Genomic DNA, 27,314 nt, shown 5'->3' on the forward strand with positions numbered 1-27,314 from the left:
CTCTAATACTGGCTTTCCTTGTGCCAGATCCATGAAGACAGGAGGAAGGGCAGGTACTGAGAAGTAAAAACCTTGAGGCACCTTGGACCTCAGTAGATTAGGTGGTCACCCTATTTTCTGCATCATACCTGAATAGTTACGTAAGGCCAAATCCTGTCAACCTTCTGAAGGATTCCTCAATAGCAGATAACCCTAAGACTGCCTCCAGGTATAAAGTCAGCAACCCCCCCCCCCCCCCGCCGACCAAGACTCACCTATACCTGGAAGAAATTGAAAACTACCCCAACCAAGGCTGGAAATCTCTTTCCAGAGCCATGTCCTGAATTTATCAATGACAAATCCAAAAATCTGGAAAAGTAAAGGTAAATGTGATACTGTCTTTACTGTCTCCACTGGTGTGTGACTTACAGAAGATTCCACAGTTTGGGGCTGTAGAGCAGTGACAACTAGGTTCCTTTATAAGTGACATTAAAATCCTTCCACACAGTGGCTAAGACTAGTATTTCTTTGTCATGTAAAGCTGGAAAGAAGTCAGTCCAAGGCTGAGATGTGTCTCTGTGGTCTCTGATTCCTATTTTGTATTTTCACTTTTGTCAGTTTCCATTGCCAAGGTCACTTGAAGGTCTAGGATGGCCGCTGGAACTCAAACTATGAGGTTTGCCTTCTGGGCATCCATAAAGGAAGAAGGAAGGAGAAGGGCACTGTTACTCCCTGGAAGCTGCACCCATTACTTCTGTTTACATCCCATTGGTCAGAATATAACCACACATGGCCGCACTTAGATAGAAGGAAATGTTTATTCTGAGTGACAATTATGGGTTGAATTACGTCCCCCCACCAAAAGATACACTGAAGTCCTAATCCCCAGTACCTGAGAATGTGACCTTAAGGAAACAGAGTCTTGACAGAGGTAATCAAGTTAAGATGAAGTCATTAGGTTGGGCGCTAGTCCATGATTGGTGTCCTTACACAAAGGAGAAATTTGGAAATAGGGACTGATATGCACAGAAGAAAAGCAGCTGAAGACACACATGGAGAAGATGTCCATGGGACTGGATGATGCATTTATAAGCCAGTGAATGCCAATGATTGTCAGCAACCACCAGAAGCTAGAAGATGCAAAGAAGGATTTCCCCTGGAGCCATCAGAGAGAACGTGGCTTTGCTGATACCTTAATTTCATACTTCTTGACTCCAGAACTATGAGACAATGAATTTCTGTTGTTTTAAGCCATCCCGTTCTTGGTATTTGCTATGGTAGCTCTAAGAAATTAATGCAGATGCCATGTGTCCAGGAAAAAATGGAGGTTCTATTAATAAAGAGGGAGAAGACAATGGGTACTGGGGGACAACCCATAGTTTCTCTTGCTGACCATAAAAAGCTGTACAAACGTCCTTCAAAAAATATTTATTGAGCACCTACTGCATACGGTACCCTGTGGGAATCCAGTGAGGTCCCTGCCCTCATGGAGTTTTCAGTCTAGTGACAAGGGAGATATTAATTATTCACACAAATATTTAATTATAAACTGTGATGTGTGTGTTTGGTAGGAATATTACTGGATGCAAGACTTGGAGTCTCAGATACAAATTTTTGTAGGTTTGCACATTTCATTCATTTTCAGAACTCCATGATGAACCCTGTGAAGTCATTGCTAAGTCTGCCAGTTTGCCTTTAGAGTCAGAGTCTCTTAATTCCACCCACTACTTTTCTTCTGCCAGATGAAATCAGATGTTGTTGGTGTTACAGTTACAGCTTATGGTTCTCAAGGGAGAGCCTGTGAGAGAAAGTAAAATGATGGAGAACAAAACGGGAAAACATCCGTTTGGCAGAGGGTCATATCACGGAAGCAGGAATTATGGATATTGAGTTGATTGAATGCTCTGTTTTATACATTCCTCTTCCTCCTCCAGTCTCTTCCATCTTAGTAAATATCATTACCATCCACCCAACTGCTTGGGTCGGAAACCTAGAAGTCATGCTTGTTTTTCTCTTCTTCCTCCAATTCAAGACATTTCCAAAATGTAGCTCGAATGCACCTGTTTGTCTTCATCTCCCCAACTCCAAGCCCCTGTCATCTCTCACCAGGACTACTGTGGCCCTAACTGCTCTCTTTACATGTGTTCTTGCAGCCATCTAGCAACCAAAGGAAATCTGGTTCTGCCACTCTCTTGTTGAGATCCTTCATGGCATCCGCATTGCTTTTAGCATGAAATCTACAAGCCTTACTGTGGCCTATGCAGTCCCACATGATCTGACCCCCACCTGTCTTTCAAATCTTACCTCCTGGACACTCTCCTCCGTGCTCCCCTCCATTATCACCTTTTGGTTCTTCAAATCAGTGATTGTTTTCTCTCCACGGGCCTTTTGTGCTTGTCGTTCCTTCCTCCTAGAATTCTCTTCTCATGGCTTGTCACGGGACACTCCTTATCTTTTACACCTCACCCTACATGTCTCCTCCTCTTTAGGGAGGATGGAAAGTCTTCATAGCATTTTCACACCCACATCTCATTGGCTGGAATTGTGTTGTGTGGTCATTTCTGGGCGTGCGGAGGATTTGAGTATTTCATTCTCCAGCTTCTATAGGGCAAGAGAAAGAGAGGTTGGGCTGAGGTAGGGTGGATGAAGCCTGCAGTATCTGCCCAAGCCCCTCATTTTTCTCTTTTCTCCCTCCCTACTTATTTTCTTCACAGATAGGTATTTGTCTTCTTCTAACCCTCCTCTAGGATATGTGCTCTGTGAACACAGGGATAGCATCTAATTCTTTTTCTACTACATTCCCAATAAATATTTGTTGAGTCATAAATTAATTTCTGTGGCCAGGGATGATGGAAACTCTAATCTAGACACTATCTCTGCTTTACTAGGATAAAAAGGCTTGTTAGAATGGCAGGTAGCCAGTGGGATTTCATTCTAGCACTTGCCACACCTTAACAGGTGCTCAAAAAGGTTTTTAGAAACCTCAGTAAATTGGATTCCATTTATTCAAGTCTTACTATTTCGGAGATATTAAATAAATCCTTGGAGGTTGATTTCCAAAGCCCTGTCATTATATTCTTAGGTAGAAGGACAAATAAGATATGTACTACAGACTAGCAGGAACAAGATAATTCATCTGAAAATCCCTAGCATCTTGCCTGGTACAAATCAGGTACTCATTTTTATTTTTTAAAAGGATTTGAGCATGTCAGGCAATGTCTAGACAATACATTATTTCAGTCAGCTACAAAGGCAGACAGTACTGAAAATATTTGCATAAGAAGATAGATTTTCCGTTTGGGGGCTCATGTCCCACCCTTTTAATAGATTTAGTGGAGAACAAGTGAAAGCAGTCCTAAGATAAATTGAAGTAGTATTTGTTGAGTGGCATTACATGCTGGCACTGTGCCAGGTGCATTATCTCTGTTCTTTCTTTTTTTTTTTTAATATTTTTTATTATGTTATGTTAGTCACCATACAGTACATCCCTAGTTTTTGATGTAAATTTCCATGATTCATTACTTGCGTATAACACCCAGTGCACCATGCAATACGTGCCCTCCTTACTACCTATCACCAGTCTATCCCATTCCCCCACCCCCCTCCCCTCTGAAGCCCTCAGTTTGTTCTTTCATTTATAATCGCCTCTGTCCTGGGACAAAGTATTGTCTCCATTTTTACAAGTGGAAAAAAATGAGGTTTGTAGGGGTTAAGAATTTTGCCTAAGGTTAAGACTTCTTTGTGCATTCAGATATGCCCGGATCTAGATCATATTCTCTGGAGTCATTTTTGTTTAAGTGTGGAACTGGTTATATCAAGAGAAGATAGAAGCCAGAAATACCCTTAACAACACAGGGGTTTAGATGATCCTGGGACAGAAGCATAATACTGCATTTGGGGCCCTTCTGCGTTGGCTCTTATCGCATAGCTGTGTCCTCCAGTACCATGATACTGACAGATGGCGTTCTTGCAAAGTAAGAAATGAAATCACTAAAATGCTTAAAAGTGAAAGGGCTAAGTGTTGGGAAATAGAAAAAATAAAGCCTTCTCTCTGAACTTTCTGTATCCCAAGGATCTGAGCAGATCAAATCTATTGATCTTTAAGATGTTAGTATGATACCCAACATTTGAGCTGGGCTTCTGAATGAATGTGTTCCGTTGGCTGGAAGCCCAGAAGCATGAACCCTGGTGTCTCATGAGAGCAAGTATGGATCTCGATGATGTGATCGTAGATAGCCTTAAGCAAAGTCTGTACCAAACCTCATCAGACACCTTGTTCCACTCAGGGCTTTAGTATCTGGTTTTTCCTTCTTCTGTGTTTTGTCTGGCACTCGTTCAAGTCCTTATTCTGGCTGAGTCCCATATTTTAGAGTCATCTCTGTCTGCCCTAGGACGTTATTTCTTGCCCCATCTATCCTCCAGCCCCCATGCAAATTCATATTCCTTCCACCAGTCCCATGGTGGAGCCCAACCTCTGGGCTGGCAGAGACCCGAGGATGCGCTGGCCCCAGGACCTCTCTAGGCCAGTGCAGGTCGTATGGGACTTGATATCATCTTCAAACTAGTCTGACTTTTGGGAGGTGACAAAAGCCATTGTAATTATGTGATTAATAATTGTTGATTCACCTTTTCTTCTTGGCTCTTATGCAGGATTTTCATTGAGTATCTTTCTAGATGAAATGTGTTTGAAATTCAACATTGTAGAAATGTCTGTTAAATTTCCATGGTACAGCCATGGTAGATATTATTTTCTCTGTCAATAATCAGAAACTTAAAGCTAGAAAGATTCTGCTGATTCTGCTGATTCTTGGGGTCATATGCCTCTTTGAGAGTTCAGTGACAGCTATGGAACCCCTTCTCAGGAAAAAAAAAAAAGGTGTATGTGTATGTGTGTGAGAGAGAGAGAGAGAGAGAAAGAGGAACAAAGACACAGAGAGAGAGGCGTTTGCACACAGTTTAGTGTTGTTCACGGATTGTCCAAACCTTATCCATGGACCCCAGGATAAGAATCTCCCATTCTAACCTTCCCATGTTATAAGTAAGGAAAGTAAGGCCCACCTAAATGAAGTGACTCGCCCACGGTTAAGTGAGAAAACCCGAACTAGGATCCGGTCGTGCTGATAAGTAGTGATGGATCTACTTCGATGCTTGGCCCGCGGACACCCAATTTAGACTATTTCCATCCCTCCTGCACCGCACCCCTATCCTCATAGTCATTTTAGTAACTAATATGATTGGGGCTATTTGAGTTTTTATTATGGTCAACTATTTTTGATAATAATTATTATAATAATAGTGCCTTGCTTTTGTAACACATGTGCTGAGACTCACATTTCTCATTGTATTCTCACAACTCCCCGGAATAGAAGTGAGTACGTACTATAAACTCCATTTTACATGTAAGAAAATCAAGACCCAACCAAGTTGTTCAGGGCCAAGCGAGAAGTGAATTGTAGCTCTTCATGTGCCATGAATTCCCATTTTGGGGAACTGGGTTTGCAGATAATCCTCTTGTTTAGAACAAGCATAAGCAAGAGCATAAAGCTCCTTGAATTAAGGCCCAGACCAGTGTTTCTCGAGCCTCCCAGTGCATCAGAATCACCGGGGAAACTCCTCAAACATATCCAAGGGTATGGACGCAGTTGGTCTGGGGTGAGGGCCAGATAAGGGTGCTGTTTGGAAACTCCCACATGACTTAAATGTGTAGCAGCCAAAAGTGAGAACTATCATCCGGACTCCACGAAAGATGGATATAATACTGCAGAATCCCGTCATGTGGCTGGACAAGGGGCTGCCCGGATTTTCATGCCTGAAATTCAAAGGCAAGACAGCGTTCCAGAGTTTATTTTTGAAACGCGCTGCGAAGGCCTTTGGAGGGTGTATTTGGGGTCGTGAGGGATTGCCTTGCGGTGTATCAGTGACAAGCACATTTGGAAATGCATTAGCTCCACTTTGATACCAGAATTTGCCCAAAGCGAAGCAAGCCAAGAAGCAGCCCGTAAACCTCAATAACACCGTTTGCGAGCCCTTCCTCATGCTGACTTCTTGGCTGCTGTCAGTGATGACAGTGGTACCGCGTGTGGGTCAAGAAACCCAGCTTCCCCCAACCGCTGGCGTAAAACACAGCTCTTGTTGCATGTCCCGTACCTCGGGATGGAGTTTCAGGATGGGGTTTCAGCCCCATTTGATGGGGATGATGCCAGTTAACAGCTGTGGCCTTGTACCCTGGGAAGATTGCACTGGGTCTTGTTCTTTTCGAGCAGCAGAGGCTTTTTAGAAGAAAAGGAAAAGAGATTGCATACCGTCCCAAGGAAAGTTTTAAGGCTGGTGGAGGTCAGTTGCTTTTCAATTCAAATATACATTGGGTCTTTCGTTTTAAAAGATGGATGTTTCTCTGCTGAGGAAACGTTGACCTTTTCCCTCTCTCTTCATACCTAGGTGTGTATGGCCGCCCAGATTTGGCAGAAGTTTGTGCTAACTGATGAAAAGTTCATGAGGGAAGGTGTTACCTGGGGCTCTCTTGCTGGGCTGGGGAAAGCCAGAGATCTGCATAGGGAGGGCCCACAGAGCCCCTCGGCACCTCAAAGGAAAAAGCTGCCTTTGTCATGGCTACGTGTGACCCCCTGTGTTACCACAGTGGGACCATGGTACCCTAACTGAGCTGTGTTCCAGGCAGGGTAGCCACCTGCATGTACCCACAGCTGGGGTTGACGAGGTCCAGTTCCACTTCACAGAGCCAGAGTAATCAGGAGCAGGCACACACCATATCTTGGTAGGCCCAGCGGTGGCATGACTGTCTTCTGCCTTCGCTAAATCAGAGGAGGCCGAGTACCAAGGGGTCCCCATGTCTCTCTACACTGGAATCCTGGGCTACAGGCCTATATGTGGAACTTAAGTGTCTCACACTCTGTGGAGAGTCTGAAGGCATTCTTGTCAGGAGCTTCTGATCTTGTGGGGATAGGATATATACAGAGAAATAGCTTAAAAAAAATTTTTTTTTTTCATATTTATTTCCTTAGCACACCCCTCAGTTTTTTATGGTTCCCAAACCTGTATTTCTGGTTGGGTGACCCGAAATTTCATTTCTAAAGGTTGTGGAATGGGACTGTAAGGGAAGCTGGTGAAGAAATCTCTGGACGGCCATGACCTCATTGGGAGGTGGGAGGCTTGGCACCACGGTTGGTCAGAAGGCCATCAGTCAGGGAGAAGAACTGAAAGTGGAGCAGCACAGAACGGACAGGCTGGAACTCCTCCACAGCCTCTCACTGTATTTAACCATGGCAGCCATGAGTGATGTTCACTGCCTTACTTCTGTTTCCCAGATATTATGCAAATTTCTCCTTGTGGCCCCTTAAACCTGACGTACACTGGAAAGGAAATCTGGGAAATGTAGTTCTGGTTTGGCCAAGTTGACTACACAGAGCTCCACCTCTTGTTTGTTATATTCATGCTCTTCCTAAAATCAGGCCCACTAACTATCCTCAGTACAAGTATGAGGAAGGGGTGGGGACATTGAATATGAGAGCCATCCAGTAAAGGAGGGGTGGGGGTGGGGAGGACGCCCTCAAGGAGTTGTACCCAGTACCTGCTACTGTACAAGGGATTGTATTCTATACATCTAGAGTGAGGGTGCTTCTGCCATTGTCTCTGCAAGCAAAAGCTATCTCTTTTTTCCCTCTGGCTCCTTAGGGTAAGGGCCCAAGACAGATGAACTATTTAAAATAGGAGTCCCATGTTTGGTTTTTTCTCTCTGAGCTTAAAAAACAAACAAACAAACAAAAACAAAAACACCTCCTTCTAGCAAACTCGAGTTTTGTACACAGCATGACTCATTTCAGGTACTTCATGAAAGATGGAAGCAACATGACCAACCTGACTGTGGCCATCTGGGCCACTTTCCTGGATCATTTTTGAATGCCCAGAATGGAGGTCCATTTTCCAGGGTTAACCTATAAATTAATCACTTTCTTGCATAAAGACTTAGCAAGGGTGTTTAGACCTGGCTCAGAATCCAGTGGTTTAGCATTCGAGTAAACATGCACAGGTGTGGGAGCTGGCCTAAGAGGGTAGACAACTTAATGTAGTGTCATGTCTGGTATGTTCTTTAGGGATAACAAGAAGGAACCCATTTTCATTGGGCGTCATGCTGAGCACAGTGACAGTTGCTCAATATGGATCATCTCTCTAATCTTTGTCACAACCCTATAACCTGGATATTATATTTATTTTATAGTTGAGACTGACAGAGATTGAGTCATAGCCTCTGGTTGTGCAAGTACATGGCAGAGCCAGAAGCCAAACTAGCCCAGGTCTGTCTGGTTCCAGAACTCTTGGTCTTTCTATTATATCATGGTGCCCTTCAAATGTGTGGCAATTATTTTACATTTCTGGTCCTCAATTTCAATTATTTTACGTTTCTGGTCCTCAATTTCTCCACCTGGCTAATCCCGGCAAAGTCTGTTACCAACTCTGCCAGGAATTAGGTGTTTCTCTAGGAATGGAGATATTGGACAGAACCCCAATCTTCAAATCCATACGGTTCTCTGGGACTGGTGTGCAAGGCTGCTAAAGATGTTATGATCCAGAACATAACGTGCAGGCCACGCCTACTGTTTATTGCTAGACCGTGGGAGGCGGGGGTGGGTGGGGTTTACTCCCAATCTTTAGCCAAGTCAGCATGGAACCTCCCTAGGTCCTTCAGCGCAAGTTCCTTAACTGAGACGGTCCTGAGTAGGCTGATCGGCGGCCGTGTCCTTGCCCCACAGATTGTTTGGTCCCAAATATAGCCCCAGGGACTGGTTAAAAAAAAAAAAAAGTTTCTAGAGCAGAAACCGGAGGCCTAGTTCCCTCCCCTAGGGGTGCTCAGCTCTGATTAGCCATGACAAAGAGTGTCTAAGGTTACTTAGTCCAGATGAAACGCTCAAAAAGAGCACGCTCCCCCTTAGACCTATTTATAACTCTTTCACTTTTCCCACCAAAATACTACCAAGTACCTGGTAACCTGTGCTATCTCTGCAAAGTACACACACGCGCACATGTACACGCACACGCACGCATGCACGCATGCACGCACACCCCGTTTTATTCTTAGCTGTAATCACAGCGGCACCACCTGGGGGGTAGAATAAAAAGAATGAGACTTTGTTCGCTCTTAAAGGTTGGATGAAATCACCAGCACACTATAGGTCACCCCTTATGAGTGAAATAATATATGAAAAATGCACTGCATTTGTGGAAACAAAGTTATAAAGTAATTATTTACCTGATGAATAACCTTAATGTGTACTGCATCTTGTTTAGTAATCTGTCTTTTCAAATTTTTAATATAGTCATTTTGCTTTTTAGCATAATCCAGAAAAAAAATAATTTCTGGGTGTTAAGTGCCTAATAATAAAAAGCATTCTAAGGGCAAACAGCTAATTGGATAAAAGGTTTCTGTGGAGGAAAGAATTTGGGGTCAGAGAGGAAGTCTGACCTTCGGGAGCCTCTTCCCTATTTTAGCTGTGAGCTCCCTTGGGAGTTAATACATGCGTTGAGAGTATGTGTCTCCTGCTGCTGGCAGCCCCAGGTTGCAATTTCAGGGAATTCTAAGGAACTTTCTGTATCCACAGTATAAGCCAACTTTGTAAGGGGGGGCAGGTAGGAGTGATAATTTGCATATACCCTGTGGTACAAAGGCTCCCAGATGACAGATCCCTTTCCTTCAGTAGCAGAGGAAGTCCAAGGAATCTTGTGGTTATAATGTGCGTACATGGCTTCTCTTCGTTGCCTGAGCACTTCTTACAACCTTGGGAACCACCAGGTCAAGAGCGTGCTGCCTGTCCTCAGCACAAGCAGATCTTGGAGGTGGTCCCAGTGCAATCAAGAGCAGTGTGTGGGAAAGTGACATGAACCCCCAGGGCAGGCCACAAATCTTCCAGCCATCCTCAGCCCCATCTCCAGAGAGAACCCCCTGGAAGGCAAATTTTCATCCTAACTTTGGAAATCTTAGTCCAGTGGACCCCGTATCTCCCACTCCTTGAAGTACACCACGGTCTCCCTTGATTGCCGCCCCTCCCCCCCAAGCTGAGTAAAGTGGACTAAGAGTGAGCCTGGGTCTGAAGCAGACCTTTGGTCGATTTGGGCTGGAAGGGGGCAGATTCTGTTTGAAACCAGCAGGCACTTGGAATTTCTCAATTTGAAACAAAAGTTCTTTAGTGTTGCTTTTTGTTGTTTTATTGGGAAAGTCATTCTTCCACATCCTTGACTTTCCTTCAAGGCTGGTTGCACAGTCTGTTGTTTGCGGACGTCACAGAGCCATATAGCAGGCTGGTAAATGCAGAACTTAGAGGAACACTAATTCTCTGGAGAGAGAATCCTGTGTTTGTCCAAAAACTGGATCTCTGCCTCCTCCCACACCACTCACTCTCCAGCCAGTTGCATATTTGGTGGAGCGATTTATGGGACTAAACATACAGCTGCAAATCTTTTCTTTTCTTTTTTTTTTCCTCCCAAGAACAATGTTCTGCTGTCAAGGCTATTATGCACTAAATACAGACACAACTTATTTACAACAGCAGTGTCTAAAACTCCTAAGTTTTATCCTTGCTGAATGTGAATATTTTCATATACGTAAAGCTTTCGATAGATGTAAGGAATTCATTCTATAGAAGTAACTAGCACATCTTGACTCAGCTTAATTTAGTTCTGTAGCAACTTTGTTAAAGTGAGTATCCTACAGACAGGACCAGTGATTCCTTCAGGAATTCCATACTCGATTGCCTTTAAAATTATGCTGATTGTTTACAGTGGTTTCTGCATTCTTTATCCTTGTGGGATTCTCTTAGCTTAAGGAAAAAAATCTCTCTTATCCCCCTGTATTGATTTTTATTTTTATTTTTAGTATTTGATCTCAATAAATAAAACTAATTCAGGATCAATTTCCATCTCCCAAACCAGAACCCAAAGTGGCTTTCCTGGGTGTACACCATGCAATGGTTGGTATGTCTTCCTTTCAACAATCTGCATTCACGGGGCTATTTGGGGGGAGAGATTGTGTGGGAAGAGAGATAGAAGAGAAAAACCAGTATTTATTTAATGTCTCATTGGTATTAAACACTGGGCTTAGTACTTAATCAGATTTGATCCTCATAATAAACTTGATCCCCATTTTACAGATGAGTAAAGTACAACTCAGGGAATTTGTAAGTTGTCCAAAGTCCCATTACTAGTGCATTATAAAGGTAAGAGTCAAAACAATTTTATTGCACTATATAGAAATGTACAATTTAGGCACATCTCAATTTATTACAAAATGAGCTACTAGTGAAACTATTACCCAAGAATTCTAAGATCACAGGTTAGTTGCCTACTTTTGAAATTTGTATCAATTAATATTATAATCATAGTATTGAAACTTTATCTCTCGGTCTCTGTCTTGCTAAAAGGTTTGTTATTTTGAGGGAAAGCCCGAAGCAGGCTTACCCTCCAATCCTTCCTCCTTCAAGAACACAAAGAAAAAAGAGAAAAAAGCCAGAGTAGCTTTCACACGAGTGCAGTCATTTCAGGGATGCGAGTGTCTTGATGAATGCAGATTTCCATGGCAGTAAGAAGACACTTACGTAACCATAGGTGTAGTGTTTCTTTCCAACCTCACTCCCACTTTGGATAACAATTGAATGATTGTGATGGAACCCTAGCCATACAAGGACGAATGTGCAATTGTGCAATCCCACGGGCACTCAATCCATCTGTAGGGTTATCCGGCATCTGCCAGGACCGGCACAGGAGAGGAATTAAGAGGCAAGATTATTTCGTTGGTTTGGCTCCTTATCAGGAGGGAAGCTGGAGTTCAGCCTAGGTATTCATCCCAACCTGATCACACCCTGAAATGTGCTGAGTCCTACTCCTGTCTTCCCTTTAACTCTTACCAGACCTACAGTGGTTTTTTAGGACTTTTCTCCACTGCCTCCTTGCTCAGAAATCACTTACGTATGACTTAGGAAGGTGTGCTTCTTCCTTCTCATTAAGGATGACGTCCTCCATATCCCTTCTTTATAAAGTCAAGGTACTACCGTTCTTGGAGGAAATGAGTTTAGAGCAGCTCCAGGAGCTCATGATTGATCTCTTTTCTGTGAACCGGGAAATGAGAGAATTGCCATAAAAGCTTTGAAAACAGATCTGATACAGATAATTATAAGCAGAAGAAAAGCATCACACCCTCACTTAAATTCTCATTTCCGCCTGCGGGTAGCATCTAAGTTCCCTGACCCTAGGTAGGAGGTAATATGTACCTAGGATAGATCTACTCAGAGGTTGTCAACATGTTCTGTGTATGTGTGTGCTTTTTAATATAGAAGAGAAAAAAAAATCTTTCCCAGGCGGTGTGCTTCCTGTGGTTACTTGTAACGTGTGTTTATTTGTAGAACATAGCGTACCATAGATGCTAATTCCAAGTCCATTGTAACTGAAGATGTTGCACGATGCTACCTGCGTTGTCCAGATCATTTTGCACATTTTTAGTAACAGGACATTGGAACTGCAGGAACCACAGCAGTTGTGAGGACTCACTTAGGGAGAGATGACGTTTTTACAAACAGCCTGACTCCAAAGATACTACCTTGAATACAAGCATGATAAATGTTTGGAATGCTTTTTTTTCCTTATCATGCAAGAAAAAAAACTGAAATAAATATCTAAGTTCAGGATTTTAAATGGCACAAAAGCAATCCAATATTAACTGAGTAAAAACCTTCTTATGAAGCTGGAAGACCCTGAACATCAGTGTCACAAGTATCTGAGTGGACCTAGACTGTTTAATTAATGGTTAAGCAAAGAGAAAAAACATGTGTCTTCTACTATTCTCTGCATTCCTCAAACTTGCATATATACATTGTACCTTATAAACGTGTATTTATGTGGGGGCTGTGGAGTCATATGGAGTTCAAATTCCAAATGTGGCACTTCGTTGTGTGACCTTGAGCAAATAACCTCTTCGAGACTCCGTTTGTTCATAAGCATTATACTGGTGATCATGGGTGGCCAGTGATAGAAACCAGCTACCATAAAAGAAAAAAATTTTAAACATTTATTTACGGGGGCACCTGGGTGACACAGTCAGTTAAGGTCCAACTCTTGGTTTCAGCTCAGGGCATGATCTCAGGGTCCTAGGATTGAGCCCCATGTTGGTTTCTGTGCTCAGTGTGGAGTCTGCTTGAGATTCTCTCTCTCTCTCTCTTTTAAAGATTTATTTATTTTAGAGAGAAAGAGAGTATAAGTGGGAGGGTCAGAGGGAGAGAGAGAATCCACAGCAGACAGCCCGCTGAGCACAGAGCCCGATGTGAGGCTCCATCTCACAATCCTGAGATAGTGATCTCAGAGAGACTATGGACTCTGAGAAACAAACTGAGGGCTTCAGAGGGGAGGGGGGTGGGGGAATGGGATAGACTGGTGATGGGTAGTAAGGAGGGCACGTATTGCATAGTGCACTGGGTGTTATACGCAACTAATGGATCATCGAACTTTACATCAGAAACCAGGGATGTACTGTATGGTGACTAACATAATATAATAAAAAATATTATTATAAAAAAAACAAAAAAAACCAAAAACACAAAATCAGGAATTGGACACTTAACTGACTGAGCCACCCAGTTGGCCCCAAAATCACCTTTTTCTAAAATTAAGTGCAGTCCAATTCACCACCATAATATAATAAAAAATATTATTATTAAAAAAAAACAAAAAAAACCAAAAACACAAAATCAGGAATTGGACACTTAACTGACTGAGCCACCCAGGTGGCCCCAAAATCACCTTTTTCTAAAATTAAGTGCAGTCCAAGTCACCACTCACCAGGGTTGATGACAAGTCCAGTATAATATTATTTTGTGTCCCATTGCCCATGCTCTTCCCCTTTGGGATTATAGGTCCCCCAGCCCCATCCTGTGGTTTAGGCAGCCCAATAACATGGACTTTGACCACTGTGCTGCCCGTGCTCCTTGTCCAGCTGGCCCTGAAGGCTGCCCCTTTTCCACCCCTGAACTCCGGGGCATAGGTCCTGAACAGCAGCCACTGAATGCCCATCCTCCAATCACAGCCCTTACCATTCCAATTCTGTAGCCTGCAAGAGCCCCTGTAATCATCGGGAGGTCTGTAAGAGCCCATCTTTGAGCCAATCCTGCAACCACCCTCTCCAGTCTACAGAAATCTATGCACTGTTTGCATCAGCTCCCGTTTCCCTCCAGTTCTTTTTAATAACAACTTTGTTGAGATTGAATTCATATACCATGTAGTGTATATCTCACTTATTTTTGGTATATTCACAGTTATGCAACTATCCCCACAATCAATTTTAGAATATTTTGCCACCCCTGAAAGAAACCCTATACTTTTTTTCTTAATAAAACAAATATTTTTGAGGATTGCAAGTTGGTTACTATTTGAGTGGGCTAGAAACCCTATACTTATGAGCAGTTACTACCATACCTCCCTGTGCCCCAGCCTTAGGCAACCACTAATCTACTTTCTGTCTCCCTGGGTTTGTCCATTCTGGACTTTTAATGTAAATGGACTTATTTGTTGTGACTGACTTCTTTCACTTAGCATAATGTTTTCAAGGTTCATCCATGTTGTAGCATGTAGTTGGTTCCCTTTTATTGCTGAATGATATTCCATGATATGAATGTACCAAATTTTATTTCTCTTTTCATCAGCTGACAGACATTTGGCATCCTTTAGTTCTTGAAGCACCAAGTCTCCCTCCCTTCAGCTCTTTCCCTCTGGTGGCCCCAGATCAAGGGGTTATAGACTCCAATGTCCGTTCACTAGGTGGCAGGAAAACAGGAACTGGTGTGGACCATGGCAAATGAGAGAACATCTACTAGAGGTAGCCCCTACTTAGCCATTGACAAGTGGCCATTATGACCCGGTGTTATTAGAGCCTTAGATTGTTCCAGAGAGGCCAGATCCTGGATTTTTATGTGGAAATGTCCTACTTTTTAAGTGTTGGTCAATGAAAACAAACAACCAATATGTGAGAGAGACAGAATACAATGTCGGTTGAGACTAAATGCTAAAAGTAATCCCTGGTGATGCAGAGACACATCTCACCTTAGGGAGCCCGTGAAGGGTTAGCCGGAGCGTGGGCTCACCTGGCAGCTACTGCCTTCTCATTTGGCAACTGAAAAAAGGCTACTTATTCATCCCTTTGGAGGAAAGAAAGACCCAGGTCTAAAGTTAGCACTCTGCAGCAGGGGGGAGTGGAATTTCTCTTATTCTTTGGCTCATGAGTATGCTGGAGCAGAAAAAACAAAGCAGCACGAATGTCTACTGTAAATTAGTGCTCAGTTGCCCTCCTGCAAATTACCTGTGGCTCATTCAGGATGGACTGTAACCTGCTAGTATGACTTTGATTATGACCACGACTTCAGTCATGGTTGAGAACTGCTGATTCTGTACAAGATGTGCCCTGAGGACAGATTTATGGAAATGGTCAAGGAGAAACAGTGATGGTGTGGTCTCCTTATAGACAAAGATGCCATGGCAATATAGGTTGGGAGTGGAAAATATTGAGGTTCATGACAACAGCAAGTGTTCATTATGTAAATAACCACTTTGCTTACCACAGTCCACTTGCCATTTTGTTTTGCATGTGACCGCAGAGGAAGTGGGTATTTTTAAAGAGAATGGAGTTCATAGAAACCAGCAGTCTAGTGCTTGACATGTGCAAAGAGGTTTTAAATTCATTATCTAATTTGAGCCCGTGCAGATAAGCATGTTTACCTAAGCCTCTTTTATAAATTGAGACATGGTAGAGAAGACATGACTTGATGAAGGTCATCAAACAAAGGAGCCAAAGACTTAAATCCTTATCATTGAATTCCAAATCCCATATCTTTTCCAAATCCCACATCTTTTCCATCCATAGCTGCCCTTCTAATACTTTCCAATTTTGGTTTGAGGAATAGGTATAGGTATTTTTACACTTAATAATACAGTGTTTTATCATATTTACTTTATATATTTTATTTTATTTTCATATTTAAAATATATTTTGTTTTAAAAACTTATAATTCATATTATTTATATTATATCAATAGTGTTTGAGCTGATACTGTTATTACCTACTCAGAATATAAGAAAAGGAAATGGTGATTTTCAAACTATTTTCATATTTTCCATTCTTTGAGTCATCAACACTAAAGTAATTAATTAACAATCGGGTGTGCATATTAATAACCGAGGCATTGTAAAGAAACATGATGATAACAACAGATATGGGAGACATTAAATCAATCTCAATCAGACAGTCTCCTTTCCCTTCCATCTCTCGATCTTCTCTCCCTTCTTCCCTTTTGTATTCTTTTCTTTCCTCCTTTTTATTTTCTTATTTTCCTATTCAGTGAGGGGATAATTTATAAGAAGCAAGAAACCCTTCAGGCTCAATCAAAGTTGTGCTTTTTTTGCTTGATGCATTGATACATTCAATTCATTCAACGATGCATATTTATTGAGTTACTACATTGGTTTCCTATTGTTGCTGTTACAAATTGACACAAACTTGGCAGCTTGAAACAAAGAAAATGTATTGCCTTAGTTCTGGAGTCAGGAGTCTAAAGGTGTCAGCAGGTCCGCATTCCTTCTGGGCTTTCAGAGGGGAGAATCCACTGCCTCGCCTTTTCCAGCTAATAGAGGCCACTTGCATCCCTTGGCTCCTGGCCCCTTTCTCTTCTCTCTCCAATTTCTTGCTTCTGTTGTGACATCTACTTCTGCCTTCGGCTTTCGAGTCTCCCTCTCATAAGGACGCTTGCAGTTACATTAGGCCCACCTAGATGACTCAGGGTAGTCTCCTGATGTTAAAATCAGCTGATTAGCAACCCATTCCATCTGTAACCCTAGCTCCCCATTGCCATGTAAACTAAATATTCAGAGGTTCCAGGGATTAGGACATCGATATCGTTGGGGGTTGGGGATATTGTATCTACTCTGTGCCAGACGCTGTAAAGACATATTCTGTTTGATTCTGTTTTGCTAATTAGCTATACTTATCACTGACATCTGGAGATCTGTGTGTCTCTCCATTTTTCTATTGGAGGTACATAAATTACTCATATATCCAATGTCCGCCTCTTCAGACACACAACAGATGTACCATCTGTTAATTTGTGTCAGCTAAATAAGAAAGTACCCAGCGTCTGATGCCACCACTAACCTCAAGCGAAGTACCTCCCTTTGAGGCAGGAGCTGTGGATCACTATGAAGCTCGCTGTGGTCTCTCAATACTGAGTGGTGCTTTTTTTTTTTTTTAAATCGTAACTCTCTCTCCTACCACAGGTTAACTAATACTTAGTGTAAAAGCTGCCCTTTGTTGGCTTCATCCACTTTCACAAGGCTGGGAAATAGGGAAATGTGTGGAATTGAGCATCTCAATGGGGACACCTCGGCAAGTGAAAGGAAGCACTATTAATAATCATTCAAAAACAGTAGGTGGAAAAGAGGACTATCTTGGGAACAGTGGGCCATAGGGTCTGCCTAAATATTGAGTCCAAATGAATAACAGCCATAAACACTGACTGTCAAAATGGATTGAGTACTCCACTGGTTCGGAGCACGGCAGTAGAAGCTTGATGTACTTCACTTCATTTAATTCTTAAAACATCTTATAAGGTAGGTATTATTATTATTATTATTATTATTATTATTATTATTATTAATTCCTAGTTTAGAGTTGAGGGAAATGAAGCTCAGAAATTTAAATATCTAGTTTAAGCTTGTAAATTGCTAAATTAGGATTTAATCCTAATTTTGTGAAACACTAAGCCAAATGCTTTTTCTATTATATCGCCTTCCAGAAAAAGTGTAGATTCTTGGAAATCGTTGTCATCAGCTGGGTGCAGCTGGGTATTTTAAGAAATGTTAGATGTTAGAAATACATAATGACTTCATTAGAGGTCTATGGAAAAGCAGGAGCAGTAATAACTACTTTTTCTTTGTTTTTCCTTTAGGTCTGTCAGTTTGTTGTTTCTGTAAATGGGCTCAATGTGCTGCATGTCGACTACCGGACCGTGAGCAATCTGATTCTGACGGGCCCTCGGACGATCGTCATGGAAGTCATGGAGGAGTTAGAGTGCTGAGCAGGTGGACATCCTGGCCCTTCAGTGGCCTGAGGATGACCAAAGCCAGCACAACACAAAGCAATGCAATGACAAGACTTCCATACACATGGATGGTTTTGGACGCACAAATCTTTTCTCCATACATACACATCTTGATTTGAGTTTCATACACTGTTTGAATGTGGAAGAACCGGGTAGATCATCTTTTTAAAAAAACCAATTTACGTCAGTGTAGAAAAAAATTGAGAAATGGAATTTCCTGACATAGTAGAATTGCCTTACTCGATTTCTCTTTGTAGTTCTCAGCCATTGTTTTTTATCTTAGTTCGCAGAAAGTTGTTGAAATGCTTCTCTGGCCAAAACAGCAACATGCTAAAATCCCCTCATGGGAGTCAATAGAGTAGTTATTACAGATTTTAAATTGTTCTTTTACCAGAATGGACATGGAACTGTTTATGAAAGGATCTGTATTTCACCAAGCTTCAAGTTAAAGCAACATCCAAAGGAATAGTACCTGTTAACTAGCATGTTGAAGAAGGTTCTAAAGCATTCAAGTGCTTAAAAGCCATTTAGAAATGACTTTTTCTTAATGCCTGCCTTTAGTATCAACTTCTAACATATGTTTTTGATTATGATATTTGTTAGAAAACAAAAAAACTTGTGATGAATATAGTTGGGATAAGTAGGGAGATACTACTTATGATTATTTTCTCTTTCCGAGCCTAAATAATTTTGTCTTATCAATCAGCTACAGAAGCTTTCTAGAATTAATCCAGAGTATGTTGAATGTCAAAACAGAGGAATTTGTTTATACACATATCAAGCCTCTGGCAAGATTTCACTTTGAAGTTGTTCCTTTTTAAGTGAAGTAATCTAGAGCTTTGCCCATATGTGATAAAACTTGAAATTAAATTGCCTTGTTGGCCTGAATTTTTACTAGCTTTCTCGTGTAACATATTCTAAGGAATGACATGTCCTGCTTATTTGGCGGGATTATTTTTCACCAAAACATCGTCTTGTGTTGTCATTTTTCAGCTCACTGTATATATGCATGTTCCTTTTTTTGGCTTAGAAAAGAATGCATTTGGGGGCTTGGTGTATAGAGGAAATTCCTCGAAGTGCCAAATTAGGTAGTCAGGGAATGCCAGATTCTTTATTCCATATAATGCATTCTGAACAACCAGGTTACCTTCTTATCGCGTATTAACAAAGTGAAATATGAATGTTGTACCTCAGCCATTCTCTTTGTGATAGGTTATCATAATGTATTGGTACTGATGAAATGGACATACCGTGCTAAAGATGTTACATATATATGTTTCTAGTAATCCAACTTTTCTGATCTTAGCTTTAGTCAGAGAATAGGATTTTGAAGTAATATAGAATGTCTAACATTAGAACCGTGGATCTACATTTGGGAACTAGTAGCAGTCTGTGTGTATGTGTGTTTATACTGTATGCCAGGCTTTGTGCTGCGGCACTTAACGTATGTGATCTCTTTAAATATTCATCAAAACCCTCCAAGGACACCCGGGTGGCTCAGTTGGTGAAGTGTCTGCCTTTGGCTCAGGTTATGATCCCCGGGTCCTGGGATCCAGCCGCATCTGGCTTCTTGCTCAGTGGAGGAGCCTGCTTCTCCCTCTCGCTCTGCCCTCCCCCATGTTTGTGCGCATACTGTCTCTCTCAAATAAATAAATAAAATCTTAAAAAAAAACCCCAACCCTCCAAGAAGGGTATTATCATCCTCATTTCTCAGATGTGGAAACTAAGTCTGAGCAAACTTCAACTTCCATGTTCACACAGCTGTGAGATCTGCTAGGATTCGAACATGGGTTTGTTTAATGCTAGAGCCCATGTTACCACCCCTCCCCCAGCCTTTCCCCATTTAGGGACCTACTGTTTAGGGCTTATTCTGTACCCAGTGCTGTGCTAAAACTATACATCACTTATTCCTACTGACCTGTGAGGTCAATATCGCTATTATCTCCATCTTACAGCCGAGGAAGCTGATTCATCAAGAGGTTAGTCATGTGCCTGAGGCCACACAACTAGTGAGAGGGAGACCTTATGATTCAGCTCGAAAAGTTTTTATGACATCTTTAAAAGATGAGTCTTAAAGGCTGCCTGTGCTCAGGTGTTCATTAAGTGACAAAAGAAGGAGGACCAGCTTTGACGATGGCATCTTCTTGCCGGCCGTCTGTACTTTGTACTCATGTCCCAATGCCCATCATCTTGGGCCCTGGCATAATATCACTTCCCTTTATCAATGTAAGCTCCAGAGAAGCGTCTGTCTTTCTTTACTCCATTCAGCTTCCTGCCTGTGGAATTTCTTTGATTCAGAGAATGTTATTGATATCTTTGGTCAAATGAATACTAAGGGAAGAAAAGGAAAGAAAGAAGGAAAGCAAAGAGGGAGGAACTATTTCTTCCTTTGGCTCTCAGCACCCTCAGTTTAAAGGCCAAATGCTTGAGAATTCTACTTAAGGTCAAGAGAGCTTCACCTTAGCTACTCCTCAGCAACTGCCCCCCAACTTCCTTACATGGTAATTAAAGTGAGTGCTCCCATTCCCATCTGGCACTATTTAGCTCCCTCCAGCTTTTCCACATGTAGCTTCTCCTCTCTGGAATATGATTTCTCCTTCTTTGCCTGGAGAAATCTGTCCAATTAATTCCCCTTAGATATAGTCTTCTCTGAGAAACCATTGCCAGCTCCCTCATTCCGGGCTTGACCCCTCTTCTCTAAATTCCCATGGGCCCTTATGAATCAACCCCCTATGATTACAGCACAGATGATAATTACTTTGGGGTTGTCCCTCACATGTCTGTCTCCCTAACTACACTCTGAGCATTGGCCGAATGGGACTGTGTCTTGTTACCCAGGTGTTCCCTTCACCTGGCACCATTTGTGACACAGTAGTGTATCAGCTATCCATGGCTGCCTAGCACACCACTCCAAACATGGCTCCTCCCATTCTATGTGCTCATGATCCTGTACGTTGGCAGTTTGGGCAGAGCTCTGCTGGCATGGCCAGCCACTGGTCCAGGTGGTGCTGGGTGGGTTCCCACGAACATTTGTGGTCTAGGAGGGCTCTGCGCCTGTGTCTCACAGATGGCCTGCGCTGTTGGCTGAGGTGCCTCCATTCCATCCCATGTGGCCTTTCCCCAGAGCTCCCAGGAGTCCTCATTAGGCCTTACAAGATCAAAGAAGGTAAGAATGGAAACTGCAAGGACCTTTTGTGGACTTGCCCGGAGAGTCACCCAGTGATACTTCCGTAGCGTGTTGTCGGTCCAAGCAAGTCACTAAACGAGCTCAGAATCAAGAGGTGGGGAAGGGACTCTACCTTTGATAGGAGGAGCTGCGAAGAATGTGTGGCTACAGTTAACCCACCAAAAGTAGGTACTCACCATTCATGGGATAAAGGACCAAGGAGCTACCTAGTTATTGAAAGGCTCAGCTTTCCAGATGCAAATTACTGACCACACACTGGGTAGAAGTTTGATATTAAGTTGTGCCTAAAGCCCAGTGCCTAAAGAAAACTTCAAAATTGGAAAACACAAAACTAATGGGGCCATATGGAGCCATGGAGAGCACAGTTTCACGTCCTCATTTTCCTGATGAGCACACTGCGGTGTGGAATGTTCGGGTGGCTCACCCCTGCTTGTGAGGCTTGCTAGGGCGAGAGCCTGGGTTAGACACCAGTCTTCTGCCTTCTAATCATATGTCCTTTACAAGATAGCTTTCTGTAGTGGACCCAAATGTGGTGAAGATAGGCCTTTAGCTCTGGGGTGTTCATAAAACCAAGTAGTGCTGTCTGCCTGTGAAGGTGAAGGGATACATTTTAATGGACTCAGGCCGTGGATTGTGAAATTATATCATTAAAAAATAAGTATTTTGTGTGATATTTTAAGAGGTGAATTGTTTTAAAATTTAGGAACTCCATTTCTAAATGTAACATCAAGAATTATTCTAAATTAACAGTAAGCAATATTCCTAAGAGCTTTTCTTTCGTGTGTGTGGGGGGGGGGGGTTCAGTGTATTGTGTGTGTGGTTTCACTAACTTAGAAACCCTGAAATGGCTTTGTTCCCAGAGAAAATACTTTTGATTTTTCAAGTGTTTCTGTCGTGTGTCTATGTTTTTGTGATGGAGGTGGAAATCTTTGGTTTCTTCATTAGTGTAAAATGTGTTATCGGTGAAATTTGAAAGCCATGTTTGTTATTTCTGTTGTAGAGAGAAAAAAAGCAGTTGCCTTTTGGGTTGGTCCTAATTGTGTGATGTTTTACTATTAATCTCTGATAAATAGTTGCATAAATTGGTAAGGGGATTAAATGTGAACTGTTGGGTAACAGGAAGAAGATATCCACATTTGAGTAGATTAGATGCAGTCACCTTCATGCTATCTTATAAAAGGTGAGTGCATTGGGGTGGTGGCAATTAACAATTGAAAAATCATTGCTTTCCGTTCAAAATGGAATGTCACATTTCCAAATACTCTTCAGGTATTTGTGACAATAGTCAACTTTCAAGACCTATTTTAAAGTGACATTAACTACTCTCTCCTGTTGAGTATTAATCCTGTTTCGGTTTCAGCAGAATAACTCTGGATGGAACATTTGAGTCTTGCCAAATGGTTAGAATCCGTTGATACCACTGAGCATTGTTTTACTCATTGAAGGCAGAATTTCAGGTGTAATATGCTTTTCCTCAGTTCAACACCAAAAGGACAAATCTGCAGCATACCAAAATGAGGTTCGTCATCAAAGTTAGCATAGGATATTATCAAATGCATTAATATATGTACTTAATATATATGTTTATTTTTAAATTAGGTTGAAATTTATGTTTTCCCTTTTAAGAACTGTAGCATAATACTTAAAATTATAACATGAAAATAGATTGTATAGTAGGAAATAAATGTTAAATTTTTAAAACGGTGACTTTGGGTTTACAGCTCTTCCTGTCTTGTAGGACAAATTAGCTGTTTTTTATCCTAAGAAAGAGTTGCATTATAAAGTTGCTCTACTACTAACCTATCCAAGAAAACACGTGGGACTCATATGTAATTCTCTAATGTAGCCGAAAGTGCCATTTGTAACACTACTTAATGATGGATGTTTTCTGACGCTTTTTTGCCTGGAAAAAAAAAAGTCCATTAAAAAGCTTTTTCTGTACTGTATTTCATATGGAATCATTTTCTCCCTACATAGCCCCGTATTGATGAGTATTATGGAATAGTCCATATGGAAAAATGTTATGTCGTTGTTTACTACTCTGGGAGAATGTTAGTTCTTTTTTATTTTCAACTAATTAGGAAATTGATTACATAATTCAGTATGTGTGGGAGCAGGGTAAAGTATAGGGGTAAGTGATTAGATTACACTCAATATTAACCAAAAATCTTTACATTTTTCTCCCCCTTCCTTCCTTCCTTCCTTCCTTCCTTCCTTCCTTCCTTCCTTCCTTCCTTCCAGAAACCTTGCTGAGACTATGTCTTGATCAACAGTGTATATAGGCCCTGGGAATACAAAACTCAGTAGATACGACCCTGGACCCAGCTCATCCTTTGAGTCACCTTTGGGCCTGCCTCCTAGAAGTGTTCTCTTCACTGAAGGGGTGGGGGTGGGGTGGGATATGAAATCGTGGTGTTGAAGCAGGTGGTTTAATGCAAGAAACTACCATGTAACCCAAGAACCAGAACACTGACAGCAACTTACGTTTAACCGTGTCTTCCTTCACAACCGTGTCCTCCACCTTCCCTTACCCAAAGTAACCACAGCTGTGAGTGTTGACTTTACCATTCTCTTGTTTTCATAATTGTTAAGTTTTTTTAAAAATGTACTTTTTTGAGAGAGCATCAAGTTTTATATAATCTTCTGAGACTTGCATGTTTTCGTTCAGGATTATATGACTAGGATTCTTCTAGATTTTTGCGTGTAGTCGTAACTCATTCATTTCTCACAGCTACATAAATTTCTAGAGCCCAGGGGCGCCTGGGTGGCACAGCGGTTAAGCGTCTGCCTTCGGCTCAGGGCGTGATCCCGGCATTCTGGGATCGAGCCCCACATCAGGCTCCTCCGCTGGGAGCCTGCTTGTTCCTCTCCCACTCCCCCCTGCTTGTGTTCCCTCTCTCGCTGCCTGTCTCTCTCTCTGTGTCAAATAAATAAATAAATAATCTTTAAAAAAAATTTCTAGAGCCCAAGTTATTTTCTTGTCATGGGCATTTGGGTTGTTTCCACTGTTGTTGTCATCATCAATCCTGGGGTTGTTATGAGCTCTTCTACCATCTCCTGGGAATAAGCAAAGGAATTTATCTTAGGTATTTACTTGGGAGAAGAACTGCTGAGTCATGGCAAACGTGAGTACTAACTTAACAAGGACATATCTAATGAGTTTCCAAAGTGGTGGGTCACTGTACACTCCCATCCAAAATATGAAAGTGATATATGTTGTCATTATCTCCTTCGACCCTTGATATTCTGAGACTTATTTTTGTCAAATGTCTATTTGATCAATGATACTGAGAGTCCTAATTTGCTGATAAATTTATAGCATAGAAATATAATTGGTAATTTGTAATTCTAACTCACTACATCAATATCTTCATGATGCCCAGGATGTCTTGAAACTTTTTATCCTATAACAACTCTGTGACTCCAATGAGGCAAGGATTATTGGAAGTCAGTATGACATATTTAAGGACATCCAACAAATAATTATTAAGCACCTACTATGGGTCTTTTACTAAATCTTTGGCAAACAACAGTAGATAAGATAGGTCCCTGTCTATATGAAACTTCCATATTCTTGGGAGCCACAGATAATAAATAAGTTATATAAATAAAATAGTTCATTTTAGATAGGGGTAAGTGCTAAGAAGTAAATGAAACCAGATGGAGTGATGGCGAATGACCAGGATTTCAACAGGGTGGTCAGTAAAAACCATGTTCCTCAATTCCAGCGAGACACCATTCTCATTACGGTACATGTGATCAGTACCCCCTGGAGTTATGCAGTGCAACAGCTCGGAGCAAAAGCCTCTTTGCAAACCTGATTGTTGGCTTTAGTATCTAGAGAATGGGATTAAGCCTGCTTTAGAGAAATCCAGGAGAGTATTGCAGGCAGAGGAAGCAGCAAGTCCAAATGTACTAAGGCTGGAAAGGTCATAGGGGTTAAGAGCATGGAATCTGAGACATAGAGACTTAGATTCAGATTCCAATTCTCATGCTCAAGAGCACATTCAGTTACTCGACCTCTCTAGGTATCAGTTTCCTTATCTGTAAAATGGGGACTACAGCACTGACCCCGTCCTCACAGTAGTGAGGAGTAAATGAGATAACATGAGTAAAACATCCATCCTTGTGCTTGATCCATAATAAATAATCAGTAACTGGATGCTTCTCTTGTTTTTATGCCCACAAAACAGAAAAGAAAACTCTGGAGAAGTTATGATGTGCCCCAAACTCATGCCAGCTAATGGATACGTGGGACTGGAGCCTGGGTCCCAGAATGTTAGTCGATGCTCTTCTCAGTACATCTTCCTGTGTCTGGTTTTCTCATTTTTAAATGATAGAATCATCTCAGGAGGCTAGTATGAAGATTAGTTAATACATTTGAAGGTCTTAGTACAGTGGCTGGCACATAGTACTTTAAAAATAACTACTGATGCTATTATTATTACTATATGCTAATTATCAGTCATGTTGACACATGCTAATTCACAAGATTGTCTATATATATATATCTTCATCACCAACCATAGACATTTTAGTTTTTGCCATAGACTAGCTAACAGAAGGGTTAGAGCAATACATATGATCATCGCTATATTCGGTTGAGAACATTAAGTCACCCACCCTGTCACCTTGGCCATACTCCTGTGGTAGTGAGCAACAAGGACATGCGCAGCTTGGGTAGGAATTTATGGCTGTATGTTGGGAGAGAGTAAAAATCATTCTGCTTTGGTTATATAGCTACCTCAATTTGAAACCAAAAATTACAAATAACTTACCAAACATGATCTTTGAAACTCCAGATCTCATATAGAGTAATTTCACCACACTGCATATTCTCCATTTCCTACCTGATCGGGTCCCCGGCAGTTTGACAGCCTGTTAAGGAAACAGTGAAAGTAATCAGCCGTCGTGCCTTCCTTCCCAGGCAAACGCTCTTTCTCAGGGTACACCGGCAGCTCATTCGTGAGTATCAAGAAGTTACGAAGGTTTCCTGAGCAAACGTTAATGGAGATATCCCTCCATTTGTCTTTTGCGGGCAGCTTCCTAAGTCTAGAGGCTTCGGAGATTCATGCGGGAATTATGTAAGCGAACCCCCACGCGCCCCCCCAGCGTGCTTCTGTTAGCACAGGCTCTGGGCAGGCACGGCGTGCAGGCACAGGCTGCTGCTTGCCTTGTACGTCTGACGAATGTCCTGGAGCAGAAGAAAGGAGCGCTCTGTGAAGAACTTGGCAAAGTGTCCCGTGTGCTTACATCCAGGATTTGACAGCTCCCTTTCCCTTTGCCTGTCATTCAACCGATGTGACCTTCTTTCTTTGCCTCCTGGGACTCCATATCTTATTCTACATTCCCCTTGCTCCCTTGGGATTAAATATTAAACTTGTTTCTCCCTGAAGTCTGAAATGCCTGAGTCCACAAAGGCTGATGGATGATACAAACTGTATGAAGGGGGCTGAGGACACCTCTTGAGGTCCAACCAGAGTGGATGAGACTCGGGCTGGGTCGGACAGCGAGGAGGAAGAGAAAGGAAGAAAGAAGAACATTTGATCTGTCACCTCAACTTTGAAGATGTGTATGTGTGTGTACCAAAACCGTGAGAGGAGCCCAGAGTTTGAAAGATCTGGATGTTCCTGCCGCTATGAAAGGTGAAGAAGGAGAATAGAGAGCCCTTACTCCCGAACCTGGGGAAACCTTGGAGCATGTGACGTGGGAACATGAAGGTTAGTTAATTATTAAGTGGGAAGGCTCCCAGGTGTGGAGCTGAACACCAGAAACGGAGGAAACAAGTGCCGTGGGCTCTAAGATTGGCGTCTGCGAACGTCAGCCCAGTGAGTCTGTTAGACAAAGAACCCCTGTTTTGTTTTGTTTTGTTTTCAGATTTTCTTTCTGCCAGTCTGAACTACATAAGATCTGAGAGGGGTGCCAGGCTGGCTCCATCGGTTAAGCGTCAGACTCTTGATTTCGGCTCAGGTCATGATCTCAGGGTCATGAGATGGAGCCCCGGGTTGGGC

General features: G+C 42.0%; 1 protein-coding gene and 1 long non-coding RNA gene across 4 annotated transcripts in view; one reads left to right on the forward strand and one right to left on the reverse strand.

Annotated features, from left to right (window-relative positions):
* DEPTOR (DEP domain containing MTOR interacting protein) overlaps positions 1-24,258 on the forward strand; it is a 136,064-nt gene extending 111,806 nt beyond the window's left edge. Inside the window, exon 9 of one of the 2 annotated variants that reach the window (XM_026495508.4) lies at positions 17,964-23,249. In XM_026495508.4, coding sequence (XP_026351293.1) covers positions 17,964-18,092 — 129 coding nt within the window. In that variant the 3' untranslated portion in view covers positions 18,093-23,249. Of the gene's footprint in view, positions 1-17,963; positions 23,250-23,544 lie in introns of those variants that run through there. The other variant, XM_044382623.3, reaches the window with a different exon arrangement.
* On the reverse strand, positions 779-27,017 carry LOC113252773 (uncharacterized). Of its 2 annotated transcripts, none has more exons than XR_003315013.4 (3): positions 26,082-27,017; positions 11,950-12,089; positions 779-2,580 (listed from the first exon to the last, which is right to left on the reverse strand). It is a non-coding gene; the product is annotated as an uncharacterized LOC113252773 (long non-coding RNA). The 2 variants fall into 2 exon arrangements; XR_006409097.3 differs by having other exon boundaries at positions 26,154-27,016.
* Positions 27,018-27,314: the final 297 nt, after the last annotated feature.

Source organism: Ursus arctos, unplaced genomic scaffold (assembly GCF_023065955.2).
Source record: "Ursus arctos isolate Adak ecotype North America unplaced genomic scaffold, UrsArc2.0 scaffold_6, whole genome shotgun sequence".
Taxonomy (NCBI): domain Eukaryota; kingdom Metazoa; phylum Chordata; class Mammalia; order Carnivora; family Ursidae; genus Ursus; species Ursus arctos.